This window comes from Hesperophylax consimilis, chromosome 14 (assembly GCF_061612785.1).
Source record: "Hesperophylax consimilis isolate HC1 chromosome 14, BYU_Hcon_1.0, whole genome shotgun sequence".
NCBI classification, from domain to species: Eukaryota; Metazoa; Arthropoda; class Insecta; order Trichoptera; family Limnephilidae; genus Hesperophylax; species Hesperophylax consimilis.
Window position 1 is genome coordinate 10,882,010 of NC_142849.1, and position 27,612 is coordinate 10,909,621.

Consider the following 27,612-nt stretch of genomic DNA (forward strand, 5'->3'; position numbering starts at 1 on the left):
AACCGTTATCTTTTAATTTTTCTGTGTCTTGTTCTGTTTCGTTTTGAATTATTAATATTATCTTCTTCAATAAATTGTATTTATTTGAATTACTCATTTCAATTAATTAGTTGATGTTTGCCCTTGTTGGATTCAAAAATAGCATACAAAATGCTCAATTCAAATACAATTTTTTTTACGCTATCCTTTTATTTGATTAGTTTGAACTTATCTGTTTTACAAAAAATAACAATTTTTCGTTCCTAGCCGAGTAAAAAGTTTAATGGTACTTTAATAATATTAATACGTGTACATTTAACACTTACATAGAATTTAATTATGGAATTTTTTTCTGCTAGGGAAGATAAAATGTAGTATGTGTAATTTTTAAATTAACAGGGTTGTGCCGAAGTACCTAAAGTGCTGCACACAAAGCTGTAGTTTTTTAAATTTTATTATATTCTGTCACAAAGTCACTACTTTCCATAACACTTCCAGACTTCAGAATTGCATTAAATTTGTGGTGTTTCAAACTTACTGTCTTTTCTTTACACTAACTAATGTTTACTTCGCTTCGTGAACACACCAAACACAGCCAACTGCATTAAACAGCAACTAGTGCGGCATTAAGCTACATGTCGCGTGCAACGTCTGAGATCATGGCTTTGTGTCTAGGACGAGATCATTTTCTTACAATGCGATGTTCTAATTAGATGGCTTTTCTACTTACAAACCAACCAAATTGTGAAGAGAAGTTGCGTCGCTTCCATTGAAATGATATTATGCCATGTTATGTGAAGTTCAGGCGTATATACTTATCTGTACAATTCAAAGGTGAATAATGTTAGCGCGGTTTTATTGTGACTAATTAAACTGATATTAAGAAACAATATAGTAAATATTAAACTTTAACTAATTTCCATGTGGGTGTAGGCAGATTTGATGAAGAGAAATTTTCTTTCCAGTTCTTTCCAGGAACTCAATCAAATTCACAATATTAACACAATTATTATGTCACGTCTTCTCATGACATCCCTGGTTACTTATGTCATTCATTCGTGCCTCATACTATTGCCACTCATAACTTCGGTTATCCGCTGTACTTTTCAAAACCATTATAGCGTTGAGTTGACTAGAAGGTTGAATGAAAGTCTTCTTCTTTTGAGATGACTAGAAAGGGGAATGAAAGTCTTCTTCCCGTGAGTTGACTAGAAAGTTGAATGAAAGTCTTCTTCCTGTGAGGAGTTGACTAGAAAGTTGAATGAAAGTCTTCTTCCTATGAGTTGACTAGAAAGTTTAATGGAAGGGTTCTTCCTATGAGTTGACTAGAAAGTTTAATGAAAGCTTCTTTCTTTGAGTTGACTAGAAAGTTAAATCTTCCCCACTTGATCAAGGTCTACGATTTTGCTCAATTCACTTGTATCGATGATGAAACATCTGATTATTTTTTTTCTTTAAAAATGTATATAGTGAATAATACATCAATTTATAACTGACGACTCCGCTGATCATTAAGCTTAATAAGTACAAGTAAGCTAATTCCCTGACAATAAGCTTCGACTACACAAAATGTCCGTAAATTTTATGTGATCATATTTTTCCTCTAATTCCGTGGGTAGGTTAAGCCCCGCTTTTAGAATTTCTACCGATTTATAATATATTTCTCTTCAACACTTTAAGTTTTTAATCTCTTAAAAAAATAATTGTTATTTTTCAAATAATCTCCATACATTTGCCGACCCGAAAAATTAATTATCTGTAATTCACTCGACAGAAAAAATCGCAAAGTATGCCCCGAAAATTACTAAAAACACATCCGGTCATGTTATTTAAAATGTTATAGGTTTTAAAAAAATCACAGTCTTTCTTTATATGATACCTTAGTCATTTATCGAGAAATTAGTGCTTTTTTAATTAAATAAGTCCTACTTTATAGTGATTTATTTTTTGGGTACTATGCCATGTTGCGTTATTTCCTTCTTTAGCCAACGTTTTGGACAGCATTACAGTGTCCATTATTAGGACAGATATGTAACCATGTCATCAATCAGTCCATGTCATGATGATGGACTCTGTAATGCTGTCCCAAAAGTTAACTAAATAATAAGGTAACGCAACACGGCATAGTAACCCAAAAATAAATAACTGTAATAATTTCCAAGTCTCACTTACATTTATCGTTTTTCTAAACATTCATCATATTATGCTCATTCGTATTTACATATCTCCCTTTCAAACAGACTTATTTTTTTTAATGCTTACTGCAAACCCATCAAGTTGCGTGACCTCTTTAAGGCAGTTACAATAATTGTTCGTGTTCTTTAAGGTCTCACGTTCGTGCTTTCACGGAAGCGCTGTACAATGTGGGTGTGTGTACACAAAACGACTCCGCCTGAGATTTCCGAGAACATCTCTCTTCTCAACCTTCTTCCATCCTTCCGGTCACTTTAAGATGAACCCCTTTGTTATGTGACCTTTCAACAAAGTCTAAGGACTTCATGTTGCGCATCCTAGTTGAGCCAATTTATGAAAAACTCAACGGCTCAACGGAGTATGTCCAGATGAATAATTTTTTGTTTTGAATGATGTCGACTGATATTTCAATTATTAAAAAAAACAAAAAAATTGCAATTTTTTAAACGATTTTTGCTCTAAACAAAATAATTCTTTTTTTTATCATTTTTTTAATTTAAATAACCAGATCTCTCTACTCAATTAAAATTTATGATTTTCCCAATCTACCCATATATACTCTTCACACTCTTAGCGTTCGTTTTGTTTCCAAAATCTTTATTCATTCTTTGGTTCCATTTTTATCTCCCTTTTAGGCAAATGAGGTGCTACGCAGATCCACTAACTGCAGTGCAGTTATTTTGCGTTGCCATATATACTCTGTCCGATTCAAGGCTGCAGGGCTCATCTAGAAGATTTTATTCGAAAGCCTCGTGCCGAAAACATTCCTTTTGATGAATAAAAGAATTCGGTTTTTGGTATTTCTCCCTGGGATTGTAGTCCGTCCAGCAAAAAGCGGCTGAACAAAAATTTGCATTTCAATGGAAAATAAATACTTAACGTTTGTTTTCTGCGATGGGAAATGTTTTCAAAGGAACGAATCCGGGCAAGTCAAGGAACGAAAACACGTCTTCAGCTAAATGGCTACGAATCAGAACAGGCATTTTATTTTTCATTAAATTTACAGAAAATTTCGCATGAATTCAATAATCGGTATATTCGGGGACTAAGATGGCGTTCAATATTTTCTACTTTAGTCCCAGTGATTGAAATACTTCTAGAATCCAATTTAAATATTTCACATACTTTTTTCTAAGAATAAAACTAACGTTTGATTTTCCATTTCAGGTCAATCTAAATATGTGAATTTCTTTCAAATGTTGAAACGGTGTAATATATCCAAGTATGCCTAATCTAAAAAAATATCCATCTCACGCATTTATTTTCTCAGTTTTAGAAGCCTTCATTCTATAAATAAAAGTTTTATAACAAGGATATTCGTAAAAACATCAAACGTTTTTATTCTTCATATACTTAAACTATGATATTATGTACCTACACTCAGCATTTCTTGACAATTTACTGTGACTAGGTCATTCTTACAAAAGTTTGAAAGTTTCTTTTCACAAAAACTTGCCAACATTTTTTTAAGATAAGACTGTTAACTATGAAAAGCTCACGGTTATTTGACAAAATATATTTATTTTATCTGTAGGATCCAACAAAACAGAAGCCCCCTTCAAATTTCCATAGAACCGTGTCTGCAAAGGTGAAAATGCCGCTCTCCGACAGGGAAAAAACAAAACCGTACTTAACGCGGATACAAAGTAATTGTGTACACAAGTATCACTCTTATTCATCAGTCCTGTAACACTTTACAGATACCGAGAGGCTAAAAATACTGTAAATGTGTTGCCGCCGTAGTATAAAAATAACGGTCTGACGCTTACTGATTTTAAAATTAAAGAATTAGTCACTGAACCTAGTCCTTAATTTCTACGAATGCTTTAAAACATAATACCACTACGGAACATTTAACTCTTAATAAATATTTGTGTGTCGAATTCGATAGTTAATTATCCCCTGCATTATTTAATTCTCTTCAAATAAGTGACAAGCGACAGGTGATTTTGAACCAGTTCTTCTCCAAATTGTGCTGACCATTGTAATCCTACCGCGGTACCTGCCTGTATCTCATCCCCAAGACTTCCGAAAGAGACAATATTAAATCTCCACTCCAGATATTTTCACAAAGGGAGGAAGAAGATAAAAGTTGTGCCTTGTATAATGAGAGCAATCAAATGAAGACAGTCCGGAGGGGTTGATTAATGAAAATCACCTTAAATGCTGAATGACGAACGACGGATCTCGCGAATAACGTCAAATTTTATTAAGACGTTTCTTTATTATGGTCTTACCTTTGCCTATTCTGTTTTCCCCCGGATAAGAATTTTTACTGAGATAAGAAGAGTAAAGTGTCTTCACTGAAAGGTGTGCGAAATTTCGATGACTTGTAAAAGATTTTGTTATTCGAAATTTTAAGGGCGTTGGAAGCTTCTTTTGTGAATTCTTTGACTATATGGTTGTTTTTTAATTGGCTCACCCTCGGCCCGTGCCTCTTTTAAGTGGTATTTAGTCTTTGGTTGTTTATCCTCTTACATAAATTTGTCTTATTCTTGTAGTTACTACTTGGTTTCGCCTGAGAAGTCAACACTATTCTTTTTACATCTCCATGAACCATTATCTTGAAATAACTAATTTACTTTGCTTTACAAGAAATGTTTATATATATATAGATTTTAGTATCGCCCCAGTGAAAATCTACCATTCAGAACCGAAACGATGCTTTAAATTACTTTAGCTGTGTTTAGTGACCGGATATAAATAGTCAGTTACCTACTTCCCCACATTCCTCTTACTCATCTCTTTCCCCTTCCACTACATCCAGCCTCACAAAATACCACAGTTGGGGTTGCAATAGTCTCATTTGCTCCTGATAGTTGGAACTCTTGAGCTTTACTAGCATAAAAATAAAAATAAAACTGGCTTTCAAAGCTTGAAGCTCTTAGAATTTTGTTTTTTTATATGTTAAAATATTCAAATAAGCATACACGGTTTTTAAACAGTGTGACTTAAAATGTCCAGTTCTTCCAGTTTTGCCAATAAGTGGATATGTATATTTTTTTCTTAAAGAGAGACAAACATTCCCTGGTTACGAATAACCTGACAATATTTGAAAATCTCCTACTACCACCTCAGTAAACAGAAAATGTTGCTTGTGTTGTCATTGAGAACTTAGCCAGTCGAGGAATTGATCACATGGAATATCCTAAGCAGAATATGTGGATTGTTTTTATTTTTTAAGAATAATTTTAATTTCGTAGTTCATCACGGACTTTCGCGATCAAAGCATTCGCCTTGGCCTAGTAGTCATAAACGGACAAAGTTGGACCAATTTCATGTCGCTAGAGCTGAGTTTTTGTTGCTTTAGAAAACAGATTTCTGCTTTATAGTTAAAATAAACACCAAGGAAAGACATATTGTGTGTGTATTTTTTAAACTTTTTTCCTTGCCTTATTTATGATGTGACATGCTTTAGGAGTCTAGTGTTAAGTTTTTTGTGTTGCCTTTTTGCTTTTGGCCGTCTGAAATTTTGGCTAGGTCGTATCCTTGTGGTCTGGCAACCGGATCTCTTAGATCGCATTCTATTCCAATTCAGGAACGCACACAATAAAATCAAAAAGTTTCGCTAGGTTTTAAAAGCCCTCCAATGTTGAGATGAAATTTTCATTTCTTTGTATATCTTGACTTTTTAGGTCAATATAATAATGAATGGTAACTGAATATTTTTCACCATGAGCAATGAAGCTTTTTAAGAGACACCACAATATCTGTTCTATCTTTTTCAGTAAGAAAATATACATTCCAAAAAATAGTGTTCGATAAAGGAGGATGCGCAACAGGGCGTAAAAACTTAATTAATGACCCCAATAAATACTTGAACATAACCATTCAGTACTCTGTTGAAATAGATAGAAAGTAGCACTATGAAAGTTTAACCGGATAAATACAGACTACATCAGGGGTGAAGCGTTCATGGTTATCTTTATATTGAGTTCATTTCATTCAATAAACATTTTATTTTATTTATATTCATCAAAATCCACACATATTTTAAAGTTCAATATGAATTTATTTCAACTACTTACTACTTTTGCGTTTGTTGATTACTAATATTGCTGTAACAAAGCTTTTATCACCCGGATAGATCCTTATTGATTCAGCAAAACTTTCCTTTTCTATTAAAATCAACTAATAGAAAGTTCATCAAAATTTGAGATCACAAACCGTAATCGGATCATAAAAATGTCAGCGAAATGGAGCAATGAAATTTATTGTTCTTTTGTATTGAAACGCTTTGCTGAAAAAACCATTTAAACGATATTTTATGGCGCAATTTGGACCTTTTTGAACAATTACATAGGTACATCAGATTTGTTAATTTTTAGGAGAAAAATTTTGCGGTCGTTACTTTTTATGTAAATATACAGGAATGTAATACACCAGTATGGACAGTAATAATTATTAAACTAACTTTGTCTTGGTGTTTGACGTCGAAGATGTAGAAAGATAGTAACAAACCGCGCACTATGAAACAATAGACAGTAAAAAACACTCAAAACAGAAGGTAGTAAAGACAGCAGAAAAGATATTACCAATACACAACAGTAACACACAAGTTAGTATAGACAGTAAAAAACACAGCACAAAAATAAAATACACTAAAACAGTACCTACAAAACATAAGATAAAACAGTTGACTGTAAAGATAGTAAAAAATACCGCATAAAATAGTAGATGATAAAGACAAAACAAAACATACGATATACAGTTGACAGAAAAGACACTATAAAATATAGTATTCTGTAACAGTCTAGCGTTTTGTATTATGTATTAAATGATTCTGGAAAGAACGATTCATTCAATATTCTTGTAAATGAGCAGAAGAGCGATCGGCATAATTGATTCAAATTTATTTTGTCCTCTCTCCTTGGTCGCCTCGGGGTAAGCTGTTCAAAATATCTCAGGAGTATCTGAGCGATTAATTCAAGAACTCATTCCAACATGAAAATGTTTTGGAACTGGCCGAACTAATTCATAGTCAAAATGTTGCATGAAGTTGCTTTGTCAGTTTAGATGTTGTATTGTGTATGCTAGATAATCTCGGCTTTATGTTTTGGCACGTGTTAAACCAGACAAGCAACAAAGATTACAGTTGGTGTCCTCTATGTTTTGAAAATAAGGATGAAACATTACAACAAGAATTAACTTGATATGTATGTTATCAAATTATTACAATGGAGGTAATGTACCTTATCTACGATTCAGACAATATTTTAAAATCTTTTTAGTTTTTTAGTATATTTGCATGATAATATTTGTATCATTAAGTTGAGGATGTGATGCTTCAAACTCTCATAAAACACCGATTCTTAACCCATTTCTTCTTTTGATAAAATTGTGGTCAATTGCCAAGTATCTGTATTGTCGCAACACCTTTATCGCAATCTGAAGGTTATAAACGGACCGAGAATTGAATTCAATAAAATTAAATGAACGCTTAGCAAAAAAAGTAAAAATATTTGGATTTGCGCTGATCGTCGATTTGGTGGTCATCAAATGTGACGAGAATTTGAAACAATTCAACCTTATTTTTAATATAATTTTTGCAACCGACCCTGACTTAAATTTTTGATTCAGAAGTGAATCTAATGTATATTTTGGTTTAAAAAGTTTGTGCCATAAGTGAATCCAACGTACAGGGTGCCCGATAGTAAAGTACACAAACTTCGGGATGTAGGTTAAAAAAAAACTCCTTTCGAAATTACACTGTTTTTTTTCCCATGCAAACATATTTTTCCGTAGGAGAATATTTATTTTTCCATACGAACAATTCAACTTACTTACCTGAACACTTTGGAATTTAAAAAAAAATCATCTTTTTTTACTTGTGTAGTACGTGAAATCACCGTGTCACTTAAATATACTCGTATAATCACCTCCCGAAGTTAGTGCACTTTACCTCAGGACACCTTGTACATTTGCTTTGCAAAGTTTGCACCGTGAGTGAATCCAATATAAAATATTTGTTTTACAAAGTTTGCGCCATAAGTGAATCCAATATGTATTTAGTTTGCATTTTGCCTCGGTTTTGCCAACCACAAGGGAAGAAGTAAGATGCTTTAGCCTTTGAGGCGGGTAGTTATCGCCTAATTAATTTCCTGCTAATTAGGCCACCACGCCAACCCCCAAGTGTTTGTCTGATAATATACGAAACTGGAAATCGCACTTAAACTTGTAAACTACACGCCCGCTGCACATGCTTTATCTCCCTGCAAGATACTTGAGACGCTCGAACAAATCGACCATGTATTAAACCTTGGATATGTGCATGGTTATTGTACTACGTGCTTGCCTGCACTTATTATTAATTGGCATTCATTTTCAATTAGTTCCTTTCAATTTATTTTTATTGTCGTAGGCATTGAGACTACGACGTCCCCATTTTTTGGAATGGTTTGAGACTGAATGAGGAAATTAGATGGCTGCGAAGTGCCATTCTATTCAGATCCTTATATTTTTAGTCCGAAGGCATTGAGACTATGATGTCCCCATTTTTTTTGGAATGGTTTGAGACTGAATGAGGAAATTAGATGGCTGTGATTGCCAGGTTATTCAGATCTTTATCAAACATAGCCTGAATCTGAAGTACGAAGTTTTTAGTTTGAACGGTGGTCTCTCACCAGATCGGTGGTCTCTCACCAGATCGGTGGTCTCTCACCAGATCGACGTGCTTATTATCTTCACTCTGTGAATTTACATTGGATTGAATGAATGATTGATTGGATGAAGTAGCTTTAGTACTCGATTAACCAAATTGTTGAACTTATAATTTTTCAATCTCCTGATAATGTATGCTGAAAATTAAAGATATCCACAGATGTCCTTATTTATCAGAGTTGGAAGACATATAAATAAACCTACATAAAATCCCTCTAAAAATTCACCAATCATCACTTAGTTTAACACCCTTCGTCCCTGTTTTTCCAGTCCTTAGCCTTAATTCAGTATCATTTGGTCCTTTGGGAATTTCCTACTGGCACACCGGTCGCAAGTATTTGGGTCCTTTATTTAGATACAAAAAATCCCACACGTTTAAGGCCTTATGTTTATGGGAGGATTGTTTTTTTTTCAAAGAAATTTCTCAAGACGTAACAAAAGGGTGTAGAAAATGACACAGTGCTGTTTTTTCAGAATAGTAATATAAATATATCTGAGACCTTTGTTTCCTATGTTGCGTGAAAAAGTTTTTTCCAAAGAATCACCACTGAAATTCCACCTTCATATCCTTGTTGATTAATCAATACACAGGCATCACGTATTGTGCTAATGATTGTATGATCAAAAATGATGTGGCACATGTCACATCGTAAGACTGTTTCCTTTACATGACATTGACATCACATTGTGATCAAATTATGTTGTTAAAAACAATTTGTTTCAATACTACGTACATTTGATTAATAACACTGACGCTATATTTTTTTTCTTTGAAGCGCAAAGCAATTTAATAATTAGTGCAATATGAACATTGAACAATGCTATTCGCAATGAAATTATTAAATTCATTCAATGATCTAAGCTTTTATGTAGGTAGGTACGATATGTAAATGTTGTACAAGATACCGGCTTACCTTTCTAATGATTTGTTGTCTACTTAGAAACTTTCTAACTCGCAACGGCATTTCTAAGAACCAATTTAACTGTCAAAAGGCGACAAGATGCCATATTTTTTTATTCAAATCTCAGGCCAAGCCTGCAGTAAAGCAGCATTATCTAAAATTTAAATAGGTATAGCCACCCGATTTATATAATGTACCTGCATTTAATTTAACTGGTTTCTCTGTGTATTTACCAAAAACAGCGCGCGTCCCTACATAGGTCTTGTGGCGTAACGGATAACGCGTCTGACTACGGATCAGAAGATATCCTGGCAAGATCGAAATTTTTTACCACTTTTATTTCGACTTAATTTTTAAAAATTTGTTTAAATAATCGTATATAATGAAATACATTTTTTTAAATTTTTTTTTTATTAGACAATATATATTTTTTTGATGACGCGGTATTGTTAATTTAACATTTTTGTAAATAGATACTGTACATTTTATAAGGTTATTGGTAATTATTGAAACAACAAGATCGAATTATTTTTTAAAAACATGTAATATGTTTTTTAGTATGTAAGTTGTAAATAATATTATAATAGTCCTAGAAAAGAATATATTAGATATGAGATGTAAAATTTTATTACTAAATATAATATACTTTAAAAAAAACAGATACTTTACATTTACTGTACATAATGTACAAGATATACGAAAACTTTTTTTCTATATTTCATGTACCTACTCGTAATGTCACGTTATGCTAAAATAAGTATTTTTTATTGTGTAAAAAAACCCATATTTTAGCGATATTCAAAAATACAATTTTTAAAACAACGAAAAATTAGCACCGATTGGATAAAAAAATAAATGAAAATAGGTAATATTTTTGTTTAGTGCAATAAATAATATCTGTTGCTGTAAATTGTTACTATCCTCGCTTGGTCTGAGCATCTTTTTACAATTCATGAGTTGATAATGTTTATTAAAATTAAATTATAAACCGCCCGCCCTTAAGCCCGCTGCCATGTACGCCAATGTGTTTTGCATCCCGGGTCGGTTTACTTTTTAATTTATGTATGCGGCGCCCGTTTTTAATTACGCCCCGCAAAGTGTGCCACGCCACTGTAATCCACCGGCCGCAATGTGCCTTATCTACTTACAAACGACACCACACAAAAAGGAAAAAATCTAAAACATAAAAAAAATAATAAATGCTTGCAACTGAAAATCTTTTTATCATTGTATGCCGGTTTGCCTAGTATGGGAACTATGCCTATGTGAAGAAACAAAATAGTGTTGTTTTGTGAAAATTGAAATATTCATTCGGGTACCACCTTATTCATCGTGTGCCACCTTTATGTGCTTAATGCAGATAGTTTGAGTACAAAATTGGAGGTATACGAAGGAGAAAAAATAGAAAATTGAAGGCATGAGTTGCATGACAGATATGCGAGTTAGATGTTCCACGTAGAAAAAGCTGTGTGTATCTCGGTAAAGCTGTGTTTGAAGCACTATTTTTGCGAGCGTTAAAGGCTTTAAAAATATTGCATTAAAAAGTGAAATTTTTGGGCCGTGAAATATAATAATATAATGTATTGAAAAAAAATTGCCGAGAAATATCTGTTTTTAACCGTTTTTTGAAAAGGTGTTCTGTTTTTGATTTTACCTTCTCTCTATCTCTTTTTTGAAAATTAAACTCCAAGAGCAAAGAAACAACTTATTTTTGATTGTGCAGTAGCTTTAGGCGCACGGGTTTTTTCCATTTTATGTGTGCTTAATTACGTGAACTGGGTCATTGGGTACACGTGTTTATTCTACGTGTTGTACACGTACAACGTTCATGTATAAAAGTTCCCGTACATATTAAGGGAGGATTTTACGAATCATTGGAGGTATAAGCAATGAACCTGTTTAATTTTATATGAACGTATATTGGGTAGGAATGAATTATTGAGGTAAGTATCTTATTAAGGCTGGTTTACTTTCGGCATTCATTCCGTGATGAATATTTTAGGGAATGACTCGCGCAATTTGAGCTTTAAGCCAGCATGCTAATATTGCGAAGCAGAAACCCTAACGAAGACATACAAAAGGTTCGGAGGAGAACCTGGAATTTAATTTTAAAACCATTAGACTTTCCTTTAAGATTGTCATAATATAGATATTCTTTATGTCGCCATTTTATTTGAGTTTACATTTGTTATTGAGTCTGGGTAAATTTACACAGCGCTAAGTAAAACCGTTTACAGACTGTAGATTTTTGTATTTAGGTTTATGTAAACCTTTGCTAGATTCCTCAGTATTCTTTGCAATCATATTTAAAAAATATTTTTCCATTCCGTTAAAAAGTACAATTTTTAAATACAACATTTCTGCGTGATTTTTTCTCGAATTCGAATTATTTTACCCAAAATTATCAAGTTCCGAAAATTCTTGTTCATTTGTAACAAGATTTTTTAAAATTATTTTACAGGTTGAATTACTGAAATTAATAAGTATGTACAACAAGTCATATTCAGAATGTTGAAGAGAAGCAATATGAAAAACCATTGTGAGTGAAAAAGTGAGAATAAAAATTAATAATTTAAATGAAGTGTTAAAAGTTTATAGTGAATAAAACCACAATGTTTCTCGTCCAAAGAAAGAAGGACCGTTTAGTTGTCACGACATCTGGCACTAAATAGTATTAAAAACCGATTTTCATCACTTACTTTGATGTTTGAATTGGAGATGGGGTTGGATTTCAACTAGACTGGATCACTACGGCGGGGGTGGCGGGGGCGGCTGGGGCCCCCGTCCACCCCGAATGGCCCACTCCTGCCCCGCCCACTTCCAGCCCATCCCTCACTCGGGCCCCCACTGTAGCAACCTGGCCTACATGGGGTCCCTGAGTCACGGAGGCTCCTTGAGCCACGGTTCCCTCAGCCACGCGCAGATGAATCACCCGATCATGCACCCTCCTGGCCACTGTGAGAGAAGGCAGCTCCACCATGGCATGAGGGGTGGCTCCCTTCATGGAAGCACTATCCTCCACCAACAACAGCAACAACAGCAGCAGCAGCAACAGCAACAACAGCCCCAGGGCGGCTGCGGGGGAAGGTGGTGTGAAAGACCTCCTCCGCCACCGCGGCAGGAACCCCCAACCCCCTTTAGGGGATGCCCCGTGCACAGCCCCTACAGGTTTCGCTACGCTAATGGGAGTGCAATTACGCCGGATTATTACTCCCATAATCAGGTAACTATTAATCATTCATCTAGCAGGTATTATCGGTAATTTACCATACCGATGTTATCACATTTGCATTTAGATTCAACCGTTAACCTGCTTGTAAAGCTCACGATGTAAGATGAGCTTCGGGTATAGCCAATTTAAATCTAGTTTGAGCGGATATTAAACTTAGAGATTGTGCATTACCAGGACTTTGAATAAAACTGATCAGAATTTGGAATGAAAGTTAAAACGCAAATTTAAATACAGTCGTATCCATTAATAAACTTCTTGATGCCATGTTCTCCAACAACATAAACTTTCTATCCACTTGTGTGACATGTATTCTTCGGAAGCTACTTTATACGTCTATTCATCATAATGATTCTTCCAAACATATTCTGCATGCGAACCGTATCAAAATTTCTCTAATAAACTGTGTTAATCTGAAGTGACCCACCAGGTAAGTGTGTTCCTGTATATTATCTGCCTGTGAAAAAATATAAATAAACAATAATAATATATGTACATTTTAGCATCACGTCCATTAATCAAATGCCTTTTACGAGATATAGTTTTGTATTAGTGATCGACCAACCAGTGTTTTTTTTTATTTTTATTTTTTTTATTTTTTTTTTATTGTACGACAGACAGGTAAGTCCAATTATGGTACAATTTTATTATAACTAACAATACATGTACATATTTTTTAACATGGTATAGTGATATTAAACACATCTATATCCGCTGGTAGGGCATTTAGCAAGGTCATACCTCTTGTCATGCTATGTTGGGCAATGACATCTGTCCGACCCTGCGGTATACAGAATAGGTCGTGGCTACGATTTCGACAGTATGTATCAGGAACAAATAAGCCACAGCATGACAGGAGATATGGACAATCGATAAGGTTTTTTAGTAACTTTAATTCAAATACCATGAGTCCGGCATTACGCCTGGCCTCCAGGCTTTGGTAATTTGTCTCCTTTAGTGTTAGTAGTAGCCATAAATTGATAACAGTTTGACTAGTCTATAGTTTGTAATAATATCATTTTAAAAATATATTTTATATTTGCACAATAAAATTAATAAAAGTTCGTTTTGTCTATATACAACATGCTGCAAACCAAGTGACAATCATTTTGGTATTGGAAGAGTCCCGACATATCTCTAATCTCTAAATAGTTTAAAACAAAGTCACTATCCGCGTCTGTTTTTTTGTGCGCTTAGCTCTTCTAAACTGTGCAACGGAATTTGATGGGGTTTTCACTCTCATTTAGAAATTTTCTTCCAAAAGGTTTATATAATATATATATAATACATGGAGGTCAAACATCGAGCAACGCCGGGTATACGTCAGCTAGTCTTGAATAAAGTACGACGTCATTCCTCCTTTGTCCACCGGCGAGCGAAGCGAACATTGGAATAACCAGACCTTGCACGGCAAAGTAAAGTAACGGTCTACAGTCATAGACATATGAATATTAGTAGACCTGCCCTAAGTGATTAAAAGCGTATTATTCCCACTCCCCATACCGGTTCCATTGGAGCCGGCTGTGCTCGCGTATGGCCTCAAGTGAAATTTGAAAACGTGACGTCATCATTCTTGTGCGAACTATGGTCGAGGCATCATCGGTTCATTTTACGAAATAACACGGCAAAATGTTGACTTGTACTATGAAAACTTGTAAAAATAGATGTGAAAAAGAGAATAAACCCAATTGTTGTATTACATTCCATATATAAGCATTATTTTACTTTATTTTAAGCATATTCACATCGTATAATATAGATCAGTTTTAGAATCATATACTATCACATCGAGAAACGTCTGGACGCGAAACACAAAGCTGGTTGGTTGCTGGGAAGTAAATTATGAACATTTATAAAAGTGTCTTAACTAAATACTTAAACGAAATATTCGTCTCTGAAAACAGAACCGAATTTTTTTGCCGAATTTGGACTTCGCAAATTTGTTCATAACGTGGCGAGTAATTTGCGCTCCCATGTAAAAATGTCTATTCATTCAAAAGCAGGTTTTACTTTTAAGAAGTAAATGGTGATATTATAATGCGAGATGCCTATTTACTGTCAGATTGATTTATTGACGAATCACAGTCAGCCTTACTCCCTTCGTTCTTCAACAGTTGATTTTACCCCTCGCCATTATCTTCTCGTCTTTTCTGCGCAGGGTCTGAATGTACGTTTTTAAGCGAACTGACTACTAATACTATCACATCGGTTTGCATACTGATACAAAATATTTCTAGAGTATCAGAGATGTGCCGCGAGCATTTTAATATATTCCTTGAAAATCAGGGATGTGCCTCGAGCACTTGAATATATTCCTAGAGAATCAGGGATGTGCCTCGAGCACTTTAATATATTCCTAGAGAATCAGGAATGTGCCTCGAGCACTTTAATATATTTCTAGAGAATCAGGAATATGCCTCCAGCACTTTAATATATTCCTAGAGAATCAGAAATGTGCCTCTAGCACTTTAATATATTCCTAGAGAATCATGGTTGTGCCGTTGTATTATACACTTTAAGTTGCTTTATTTGAATATTTATTCATTTACTCACTGTATAATTATAGTACTCTTAAAAAAATATAACTTTTCAAAAACGCTTATTCAAAAATATACAATTTATTATTGTGTTAAATTATAGCACTTTATGTTTATGTACTGTTTTAATCAAATTATGTGTGAAATAATTGAAATAAATTAATAATATATAAGAGTTTGCGGACTATGGGATCCCTGCTCCCGGCTCTGTTGTGTGACTGGACCTATAAAAGCAGATCTGGCCACTACTCCACTAAAGTCATCGCAAGTAACCAGGGCGATACTGAGAGTATCTGCCAAAACTAAACGCACATAATGATTTACCTTCTATGTTTTATTTTAATTAAATTATAAATGTTTGAAAAAATTTAAAAATATTTTTGTATTTTTTATGATAGGAGCTTTTGTAATAGTATTTGAACTAAATACCTAAAGTAACACATTATTAGTTTTAAGAAACAAGTCGAACTACTTTGTGGGATTTTGAATTTGCAATAAGGTTAATCACTGCTGCTAGCAATTCACGCGCCATTGTAAAAATGACTAGTAATTCGTAAGCAGATTTTATTTTCGAAGTCTTAAAAGTGAAAGTAAAATGCGAGTTGGCTGTAAACTGTCGGATTCATTTATTGACCAGTCATTGGATGGGTGAGGCTTACGCTACCTCTCCGCTCCCCGCTACTTGATTTTTTCTCGTCAACCTTATCAATATTTTAAAGGTTTTATCACAATTGGGATACGTACGTTGCGAGAATGAATGAAGTGGGGAGTACGATATAAGTAATAGTCGCCACCCAGAAGCACTCCTGTCCCGGTGCGACCAGAACACCATCAGTACACCGAGGGACACTGATTTATTAGGAATTGAAACACGTACTCTGAGGATGGGAAGGAGGTTGGAGTTTAATCGACCGGTATACCTGACAACCTAATAAGCCAATATTGGAATTTAGAATGGGCAGGAATAAAATAATTGGTTGAGCGTTGTTTTTTTTCTTTCTTCTTCCCTCATTATGGCTATTCTTATATCGTCTCTTCTTGGCTCCGAGTTCAATATACCAACGTATCTATAATATATTGTCTTGTATTAGACGGGAACAATAATTAAATGAGGCTTAATGATCATCCCAATAAGCCTTGCGTTGGTGTTATGCTTCAGCACAGTTCACTGTGTACCAATTTACGCGCCTAGTTATATGCCGTAAACCCCCCACGAACCGTGTGCAAGTATTATGTTTATTCTCGGTGACGTACTCGATCATCGTCGTTGAGAATGTTTACTTGCCGGACTCCCGTGGGATTTTCCGATAAGTCTATTTTGATAATGTGAACACATTTGTTAATGAAACTGCAGTTTTGTATTTGAAATCCTTATTACCTACTTGCACAATCAGTTTCATTAATATGTTTATTTATTGACGCTGATATAATATCTTTCCTTTACTACAATCAGTGAGAAATTAATTGCTGTAGGTATTAGTAATAACTATTAAACTATGTTTGGTTTTTATTTTATGTATTTATTAATCATCAACGCTTTTATGGACTTTTAAATATTTTTACAGTTATATAATTTGGTGCACACAAATGACAAAAAAGGTTTAAATAAGAAAAACTGATAACATTGACACAATGCGTGGTAGTTGCCCACTTATAACGCCTATTTTATTATATATAAGAGAGAGAAAAAAAAATTGGACTGCAATAAATAATAATATAATGTAGGTTCATATATAATTTACAAGTGCGTAACAAAGTCCATGATAGAGAAAATAAAATAGAGGATAAGTATTTTCTACGTTATGGATAAATAGAAAGAGTATATAAAATAACGCAAAGGCGCCTATGCGATGATCCACAATACTAATTAAACTACAGGGTTTTCCAATAAGAGGTGTTATTTTGATATTCAATCGTAAAAGATCAATGGTTTCGTTACTTGTGTGGAACGGAGCGCCGTTTTGTTGAAAGTAAACGTTGTCCAGATCAATACCATCTAATTCCGGCCCAAAAAAATCATTCATCATCTCTCGATAGCGCAATCCATTCACCGCAACTGTTGCTCCAGCCTCATTTTCGAAAAAGTAAGTGACCAATGACTCCGCCGGACCATAAACTAAACAGTCACACGTTGAAGATAGAGAGGCTTTTCAACAATAATTCTTGGGTTTTCCGAGCCCCAGATGCGACAATTTAGCTTGTTGACGAAGCCACCGAGGTGGAAATGGGCCTCATCACTCAAGATGATTTGCATTTGATTCACTCAAGTGAATTTTAATAAGTTCAATTCGTTGTTGAAGCGTGTATAGTTCCATTTTTATTAATGGCGTAGTTTTTACTTGTCAAATGTACAGCTTCAAAAGTAACATCTACCGAAATAGCGGGCTATTCAAAATAACACCTCTTATTTGAAAACCCTGTATTACCTATTATAATTAAAAAATATCATTCAGGTGTCTTTAAAATACACGTAGACTTTAAATAAAAAATGTCGGGATTTGAGTGAATGTGTCTAAATTTATCATTAAAATAGTTTCAATCTATCTTTACTATATAAATAAAAATTAAAATGTTCGTTTGTTCAAAATCTTAAATATCCGAAATTTCTTCACCGATTGCTTTTTTAACGTTTCCCTCGAATACACATGTGTTTTATTTACCTTTAGTATATAGATGTCACCTGTGATATGTGTAAATATGTGTAAACTTATTTGAAAAATAGCGCCATCTGTTGGACGTAAAAGCAATATGCGCTATTTTTTCTCTACCAGCACAGACTGACTGACCAACAGCAACGCGTGGCGGGATACAGTTAGAATGTAATAAAATAGCTCTGCTGAACGAAAATATTCTCTCGAATAAAGTATTCGCAGTTCTTTTGGTTCCGACAAAATATCGTTGAAATTTTTTTTTCACATCTGATCAAAGTTGTCTGACACAAAATAATATAGAACGCAAAACATGATTGATGGATTGTACAAGAAAGTAAATTCTGGGTGAAAAGACGTCTTTATGCGCATGAAAATAAAATAATACGAGAGTTTGACGGATAAAACCGATTATCGTCTGACGTGTCCTTAAAATTCTGAACAGGTATCTACGTAAACAAACAGATTTAAGAGCCCTGAAAAAAGTGTAAAAAAAAATGTTGTTTACCTTAAGAATTTATAATTGAAAATTATAAGTAAAGTACCATTACCAATTGCATTGTGGTCTTGATGCGGTCTTTGCACGATCAAGTGAACCAGATACTTGAGTCGGACCATGTCAAGAGTCGGAATAACGATAATGTATGAGACGATGTACGAATGTCAATGAGGCAAGTATTGTGTGCCAAGTCCTAGTTTTTTGGCGGTCCGTCCTCTTTGCCTACCCCTGCGGAAACGGCATGATGGCTATTTAGTTAGTTATTGTGATCTTGCCAGTCCTGCTTCTTTTGATATGTCTTTTTAAAGACTAATCTAATTTCATAAACATGTTTCGTATCTTGATGAAGCAACGTTGCTATATAATTTTTGGAACAACATGATTCGGATTGAACAAATTAATGAGAAGTTTGCTGAAGTTCTCTTATATCTTTTGTATGCCAGTAATTATCTTATTTGGCAGACATCGTTACAGAACATTTTGTATGAATGTCTTGTCTTTAATGTATTTTCAATCATTTGACAAACGAATATCATTTATCAAATTACTCAAACTTCAACGAGAATTCATTCATCGCCAAAAGCAAATTATCATATAAATGGGAACAAGAAGTTGCCAAATTTGTAATTTTGGGAGAATATTATTATTCCTAACCTAATAATGTCACTAATGGCTGGGTATTATTCCTGACATGTAGCAAATTAAGCCCCCTGAGAAATAATCACCAGCCGGGCTAATAGTTAACCCGCTCTTGAGAATAATAACTCAAATGTTACACACGTACATAGGTGTAACAAACAATGGTGCGACACAACATGAGTTTAAACTTTTTTATTTTACTCTTCTATCATTGAGGAACACAATATAACACGACAAAACAGGATCTAAGCAATGATCTAGTCTCCTTCAACGGAAGCAATCTTCCCAACAAGTCTTACATTGACATACCCAGTGTGGGCTCAAGTGACCAGCTCAGACACGGGTCTCCATTGAGGCATGAGAAGAGTTAACTTCTCAAAAGCTTGGCGTACTATACAAGTACACCAAGCTTTTAAGAAGCCCGCGTATATAGTCCCTATACAAATGGCAAGTGCGGCTTCTGTTGAGTTTGGTAGACGCGTCTAGTCTGGAGAGACCGTAGAAGCCCGCTTATTCAAGTCCTTGGAATTCCGTTTCAAAGATTCCCATATTTTAGTGGATAGATTACGATTTTCTAAACACGGACTTAAAGTGGATATGCTGCGTTTATTTTCTCGAAAATTGAAAATGTATTTCGAATTATTGATCCCTTCTGCGCTGATGTCGCAGTCATTTTTAAATATTCGTGTACTGTTCATTTGCTGAATTACAAAGGGTTGTTTTAAAATAATCCAAATTGACTGTGTATCATCTTTTGTGCTTCCTCTTATCATAAAGTATCTTCAATACTCTAACTCGTTGACAATACCATCCGCACAGTATGTCGTCGGTTTACGTAGATCTACAAGAAAGCCTCAATGGCCACAGATGAGGAGTTTATATTATGAAGACGATAAAAACTCAAATCTCATTATTACAAAAGTTTTTTTTCTGGATAATTGACGTCTCACGATGTATTAAAGCCTACAAAATTTATAGAGTTCCATCTTTTGAAATATTTTTTTGTTTGACCCTTTGACCTTTTCTCCGCCCGTGTGTATGTATCTAAGAAGGTATGGATTCTGATGGTAGTGGTGTGCTCAACCACAAATCACTGAAATAATCTCCGACAAGATCAGAATAAATAAATATAGCATTTTTATTTGATTGAAAATTAATTGCGTTTCTAATGATTCGTTGATTTTTTGCTCGCCATAATTTAAATAAATGAAAATTATTTTTAAATCTTAAATCTTCCAACAGTTATACATGTAAAAAGTAACACATTATTTCTTATGCTGGAGCCAGTGGAACTATAACTCAGACATTTGACATTTAAAAGAAATATTTTTTACTGATAAAATGGATTTCAAATTTTCTAAATAACATTCAATGCATTTTTGATACGATTCCATAATTTATTAATAAAAAAGATACAAGTAGTATTTTCTCTATGTATTTTTGAACATTTTCACATCTACCCCTTGGAATAGCAAGGTGCCATCTAACAAAGCACTACTCTGGGCCAATAAGCTCTAGAGAGAACTACTTAAGAGCTCATAATCTCAGATAAGTGATGTCAGATGGAACTTTGTTATTCTAAGGCGTAGACATCAATACAGATTATCGAGGAAGAACATTATATTCTGACAAGGTTGAAAGCGCGTAGATAGAACTCGTGAACTTCCATTAAAATAATTGAAAATCAAAACGTTAAAAACTTTTTACCTAGTTTTCTATTAAGTTTTTTTTGTAAAATAAGCCGGTCGACCTAAAAGGGTCTATCATTCAAGTCATATCGCACCGCAGTGCGATGATAGGGGTTTATTTATTGCTGCTTACGCGGGCGGTGTTATATCTAGATGTAAAAAAATAATAAATCGGACGTGCGATCATTACGTTGTCCCCTGCGAGAATCTGAAAAAAATGCTTATTCAGAGTGTTCTCAGGAAATTTAAAAAAATCAAATTCATCTTTCGAAGTTCTGCTGGGCATTCTAATTTTACCTGAGACATTAATTTAGCCCTCTTTCCTTAATGAAATGGATAAGAACACTTTTGTTAGATATTTTTTTTGTTTTTTATTTAAAAGTATATTTTATTTATTTATAAAATTTAACATTTTATATCTAGTGTAAATCTATTCTAAAACTACTATAAAAATATTCTATAACCTACGTACTAACATTTGGATTTCACAACATTGAGACATAACCCAAGAAAAACTGCAAGACCTTTGGCTTCCTTAACATTTAAAGGGAGTTAGTTCATTGAACATTTTGAAACACATTTAATAAATATTGTTTTGTGTTGCCAATAAATTTGTCTTAGGAAGCCTAAAATCTTTGCAGATTCTCGTAGTTTCTGTTAACATTTTATTTTTTAACTTGTATATAAATACTAGGGTATTATATACCAAATATTGCCACACACTTAGTATATTGAGTTGGGGTTGCATATTTTTATCCTAGTATGTCTGCTACAGCACAATATAGACCTCATACCTCTGTTTTGAATTATATCCACTTTTATCACACCTTAACCGTGATGCTGAACTTGTGGTCGTTGGCGTCTGATAATTGCCACAGCTTTCTTCCTTGAATACCAACAAAAAACATTTTTCAGCTTGCAAGTTGATTCTTTTCATGGACTGCAGCACAAACCAACCTGTAAAAATACATTTCAAATCATACCGCACGTTTACTGATTTCTTTTACCCTAAGAATCATTTTCGAGTTTATCATTTATTATTTAATCGTTTAAATTTCGAGTAATTTGCCGCTTCGCTGTTTAATCCCAATTTATTAAAGTTGCAACGGTTAACAGTGGTAAGCCATCCTATTAGTGCGGGTTCGTGTTGGATTTCCGCCCTTATCAATACAGCCTGCGGCCCAGCTGTGGTCACCGGGGTGGCTAATTTAGGGTAGGAATCTGGACGAATTTATCGAAGCCTTCTCCCCACAGGGAGCAAAACAAGTACTGTCTACTTGCCAACTTGCTTGGTATAGTTCTCGTTTCAAATATTCATTGGATTGACTGAAATTGGCTGAATGGTAGGCAGGAATATCTTCTCAAAATTAAACTTAACCAACAAATTAAGTTGTGGTGTTCATGTAATGAAATCGATCAAAGTTGAATTTGTATTAAATTTGTGGTTTTCACTAGCTCGAATAACTTGATTGAAATTTATTAATAAATTACCATCAAAATAAATTAAAATCAAATCAACAAACTGTCGGTCTTGAAATATGGTAATACCTAGTATCTGTAACATAATGGTTAACACATTTAACGGTGCGTCTAAAGGTTTCGGATTCAATTCTGGGTGCAGTGGAAATATGGCAATGCCTAGTATATGTAGCATAATGGTTTACCCATTTAACGGTGGGTTTGTAGATTTCAGATTCAATGCTGGTTACGGTGGAAATATGGAAATACCTAGTATCTATAGCATAATGGTTAACGCGGGTATGGTAGAAAATAAATAAATCAATTTACTTGCCATTTTTATTGAAGTTGTTGAATCCACATTGTCTTTGCATCTTTCGTAAGAAATGTTGACAAAATCAAATTAATCATAATACTTACACAATAAGGTTTTTTCTGGTAACTTGGAAGCGGTATTCAAACTAGCAAACATTCAACAATTATTCTGTTTATGTACTCGTATATTCGTATCTCTAATGTAAATGATCATAGTGTAAAACAGTACACGTGCGAACTTGTATTTTTAAATATTTGAATTTCATTTTAGATTTTGATAGTGAATAAATGCAAATCTTGGAAGCGGAAACTAACCCACTTCCCGACATCCGACCAAGCTGAAACTCTGCAGATAGACTCGTTGTAAATGACAATGCATTCTATCAACTTGCTGACAATAACACCACACACGTGAAATAAATGTCCCATTAGATCCCACCCGACCGGCATTTGGCTAGTCTGGTAGAGTTGTCGACTCCAGTTCCTAGGAAGGTTTAAACATCAGTTAAATCATTTTTAATATTCATTTTTTAATTTTCAAAAAAAAATTATATGTATTATGGAAACAAAACTTTTTTAGGGGATGTTTTTTAGGGTTTAATTTTTAAGTTTCCACAACAGAACTAGAAGTTTTAATTCTGAATCAATCAATTTATCTTATCTATTTTACCTACCTTATGTAAATAAAATCCTCAGCGCGGGAGATCCCAGTGAGGATATCACTATTTATTTATTTATATTTTTTCGGGAAATCGACAGTTTACATTTAATCAGTTTGTACATGTACATGTATTGTATAGCTAAAATAAAACGAATTATGGATTTCCTCCTTGTGACTTTACCTCTACTGAGACAGCATAATATGGAATAAGTAAATTAAATTTGTGAGAAAGGAATATGAATTAAAAAAAATATACTAAACATTAGAGACATAAACACAAACCATGAGAGAAATATTCTTTTTTGGACCTCTTGTATTTGGTAAGTCCGCAACTGAAAATATCAACCTTAGATAATACGCTATTGTAATTATTGCATAATATCTATTTGTTATAATAAAAAAGACAATAAAACACATTATTATTATTATCTTAAATTTCTTAGTACTAATTTGAACATTTTACAATATTCATTATGTGTATTTGCAAGTAAAAAATCACTTCATTTTCTTAAAAATTTCGATTTTGTTCCTTTAGCTTTTGGGCTTTTCAAATGATTTCCTTGAAAAAATCTCGCGAAATACACGATTTCATTAAATGAATGGAACTCAAGGATTCGAAATGTTTTTTTAATCGTCTTTTTTTCCGCATTTTTTTCCTCACATTTTTTCGCGAACAAAAAACGTTTTCTTTTGTTTGCTGTTCTTTACTTTCAAAAATCATTGTGACCTCTGTTGAGAAAACAAGGTGAGACTTTTTTAAAACATTGAATTTTCTTTCAACTATCTGCGATATTGCTCCAAACTTGCGGATGCGAGCCTGTAAGCTATTACCAAAAAAACGTGAGTATTCCCGGAACATTTTTGCTGTAAAAGTTTCAACAACTTAAATCCCCGTTCTTAACTTGTCCTTCTGAGGTATTAAAGCTCACTTTTTTATATCTTACTTTTTGAACTTGAAAAAAATCTCATTGTCGATATTTAAAAGTTAGAATTATTTTATTTTATTTGTTGCGATCACTTTTGGTTTTCATTTACTAAGTATAAATAGATTGTTAAGATAAACACATTTTGGTCCCTGATATAGCGGTAATCTAGACTACGGGAGATTTTTTTATTTTCTTTTATTTATTGTTTTTAAAGTTTTTTCACGTTTAACTACAACTAAGCAGTTTGTCAACAGGATAGACATGTTGAATTAGATCAATATCGTTAATTCGCTGAACTGACCAAATCTCATAGGCACACGTTCGATACACCACAGTCTACAGCATTCGGCGCAGGACAATAAGTAAAGAAAGATCAGATTCAACAGGGAATTTGTGGTTGGTTCGTGAACTTTAGTAGTCGAGGAACGATTGAAGAAGAAGGTCATTAAGGGCGCTGATGTATTATATTTAGATGAGACATGAAGCGAAAAAATAGGTTCCACTTTTGTACCTCCAACTGACCTCCAACCGACCTCCAACTCTCCCAACGCTCTAATTAAATCTACCGAATCTGGTCTAAGCGCACCGCTTATCGCGTTCTAATAGTAGAACAAGCTTCGACGAGATATTATTACCTCTAATTGTAGCACTATGATAAAGAGTTATAAAAGGTAAATTGTGAAGGTCAAACATGGGTGGATGATTTTCTCATTATCACCCCTTTGAGAATCAAAATATCTACAGCTTAAATTGATTGAACTACGTTTAGTCACCAGATATTATTCACCCATTTTTTTTTGTTATATTCCTCTTCCATCATCCACATCTTTCAACCTCAGTAAATTCACAAAATTTTAGATGTTATCCTTTCATTGCAATAACTATCTTATTATTTTGTTTATCAAAACAACATTTTATAGGTGGCAAAGTTGCCTCATTGTTGGAAAACACAAGTTATGAAATTGATTAACCCACACTTAATTTTTTTACCTGTTCTTAGTACTTTTGCGATTCCATCCAATCATATTTTGATGTCGTTTTTGCTAAACTTGTATGATGGAAGTTTTCGTCGAAATATAATCTCATTTTAGGCTTGGATTGGAGGCTTGGCTTCTAAACTAGTTTGCTCACATCAACCGCATCTGTCAATCCACAAAATTGATATTGTTACATAATGTGATTTTGTTGGAGTTTGAAGTTTGAGCTAAGAAGCCTTAAAATGCCTCGCTTAGAGCCTGAACGATGTTTTGAAAGCGTATAATAAAGTTTGAATCGATCGCCAGTTTTTTCATTCCGGGTTAACTTGGGCAAATAGAAAGTACATAGTTTTATGAACGTCTTTAGAACTTAGTAGTTTTTAAAATATTATTCCAAGGTTCGCTTTGACCTTTTGTAAACATCGAATGCTACTCTCCTTTGATTAATTATTTATATATGAATATTCAGGCTTGCCGAAAGTGCCTTTTCTCTTAATGTTTATTCGAAATAAATAAGTAACTTCCTCCCATTTTACTAAATATATTTGTATTGCAAAGAAAACAATTTCATTTTGTTTGAAATTTCGTTCTCACTAGTTTTTTGGCACAATTTAAAAAAATGCTTTTTTCTTAATACTGTTTAGTAATACCTCGACACATTTCAGAACCAATGGTCCCTTCCTTTCTATATATGTGTACATTGTTATCCTTCCAGAATACGATAAATGACTGTAATTTTGGTTCAATGAAATCGGATTTGTTTTAAATTTTAGTGTTGTTTTCAAAATTGTATCTAGAATTCAGAAAAGTCAGTATCTACCCATAGTGTAATATTTTAACAGAAAATTATTTTAATTGAATTTTTTAAAATTGGAACGTGTCAAGAATATATCAAGAATGTATCTAGAATAACTATCCCATGATATTTCACGGGTCTACGCTAGTGTACACTAAAATATAATTACAAGCGTAAATATAAACCAAACTGTAAAACTGTGAAAGTGGTGGGAGAATATTAAAGGGATGGAGGCAAGTTATTAAGTACTATTGAGAATGAGATGAGAATGAGGATGAATAGAACATGCAAATATAATAACATGAATCTAGCAAATATTTTGAGAATGAATAAAACGTAACAAATATTTATAGAATGAATAAAACGTAGCAAATATTTAAAGAATGTATAGAACGTTGAAAATATTTAGAGAATGAATAGAACGTAGCAAATATTTAGAGAATGAATAGAAATTTTCACTTGCAGCAAACACTTTGAGGGTTTACATAATTATAATAATTAAAATAAAATAACTTTAAGAAAAAACATATTGACAAACAATACGTTTTTATTAACCCTGATGAAGGTTCGGGTTGAACTGAAACCGGTTGGTTATAAATATATACAATAAAGTGGTATTCAAACAAAGTTATTTTATTTTGAATGAATAGAACGTAGCAAATAAAACGAATTAAAACGTCAAATATTAAAATAGATTGAGTTGATATTTCTAATTAATTAATCTAAATATCTCATTTCCCGGAGCAGGGGCATTGTTGGGTATTGAAATCAAAGTCTTAAGATCCCCTAACAAGTTCCAAAGAGCAACTATGGAGCATTGTTCCCTCGAGGGTATGCTGATAAACTGCTGAATTGACAGAATATTACGGAAGGTATCACGTAGAAGGTTGGATTTATCACCATTCTCGTGAACTCGTGATGTTAGATAATAGTGAGAGGGATCCACGTTTTGATAATTTGAAGTTTACATGTCGCTGTCAACTTTGCTGTATGAAACGTGTAATATCCACGCAAGTTTTTTATGTAAATACCGCACAACTGCTATCAACCGTCTGGAGCCAGTGAGTCTATGGCATCCCCGATTGGGGTATTTTGTGAGGTTGAAGTAGTGGTAGAGCGAGGGAAAGAGACTGGCAAGAGGAATATGGCGAAGAACCTGGTTATTCAAATCTGGTCACCAAACATGGATAAAGCCATTTAAAGCAACTTTTCAATTGTGAAAGGTGGTCTTACAAAAACGCAATACTGAAAATATTTTCACCAAGGAACGTGGCGCACGTGTAATATATATATATATATTAAAAAGATAAATAACTTTGTTTCATCACTTTTATTTTTATACACAATCTACGTGTTTCGTGAACGATGTTCACATCATCAGGATTAGATGCACAATACATGATGTGAACATCGTTAACCAAACATGCAGATTGTTTATATAAATAAAAGTGATTTCAACAAAGTTATTTGTCATTTTTATAAATAAATAATGACATCACAAAGTG

The 27,612-nt window shown here is 33.7% G+C and overlaps 1 protein-coding gene across 4 annotated transcripts in view; it reads left to right on the forward strand.

Annotated features, from left to right (window-relative positions):
• Window positions 1-12,400: 12,400 nt before the first annotated feature.
• The window catches only part of CASK (peripheral plasma membrane protein CASK), a 665,459-nt gene continuing 650,247 nt past the window's right edge, over window positions 12,401-27,612 (forward strand). For all 4 annotated transcript variants that reach the window (XM_089639496.1, XM_089639498.1, XM_089639497.1 and 1 more), the window contains exon 1: window positions 12,401-12,957. In XM_089639496.1, the coding sequence (XP_089495622.1) occupies window positions 12,529-12,957 (429 nt within the window). In that variant the 5' untranslated portion in view covers window positions 12,401-12,528. The remainder of the gene's footprint in view (window positions 12,958-27,612) is intronic.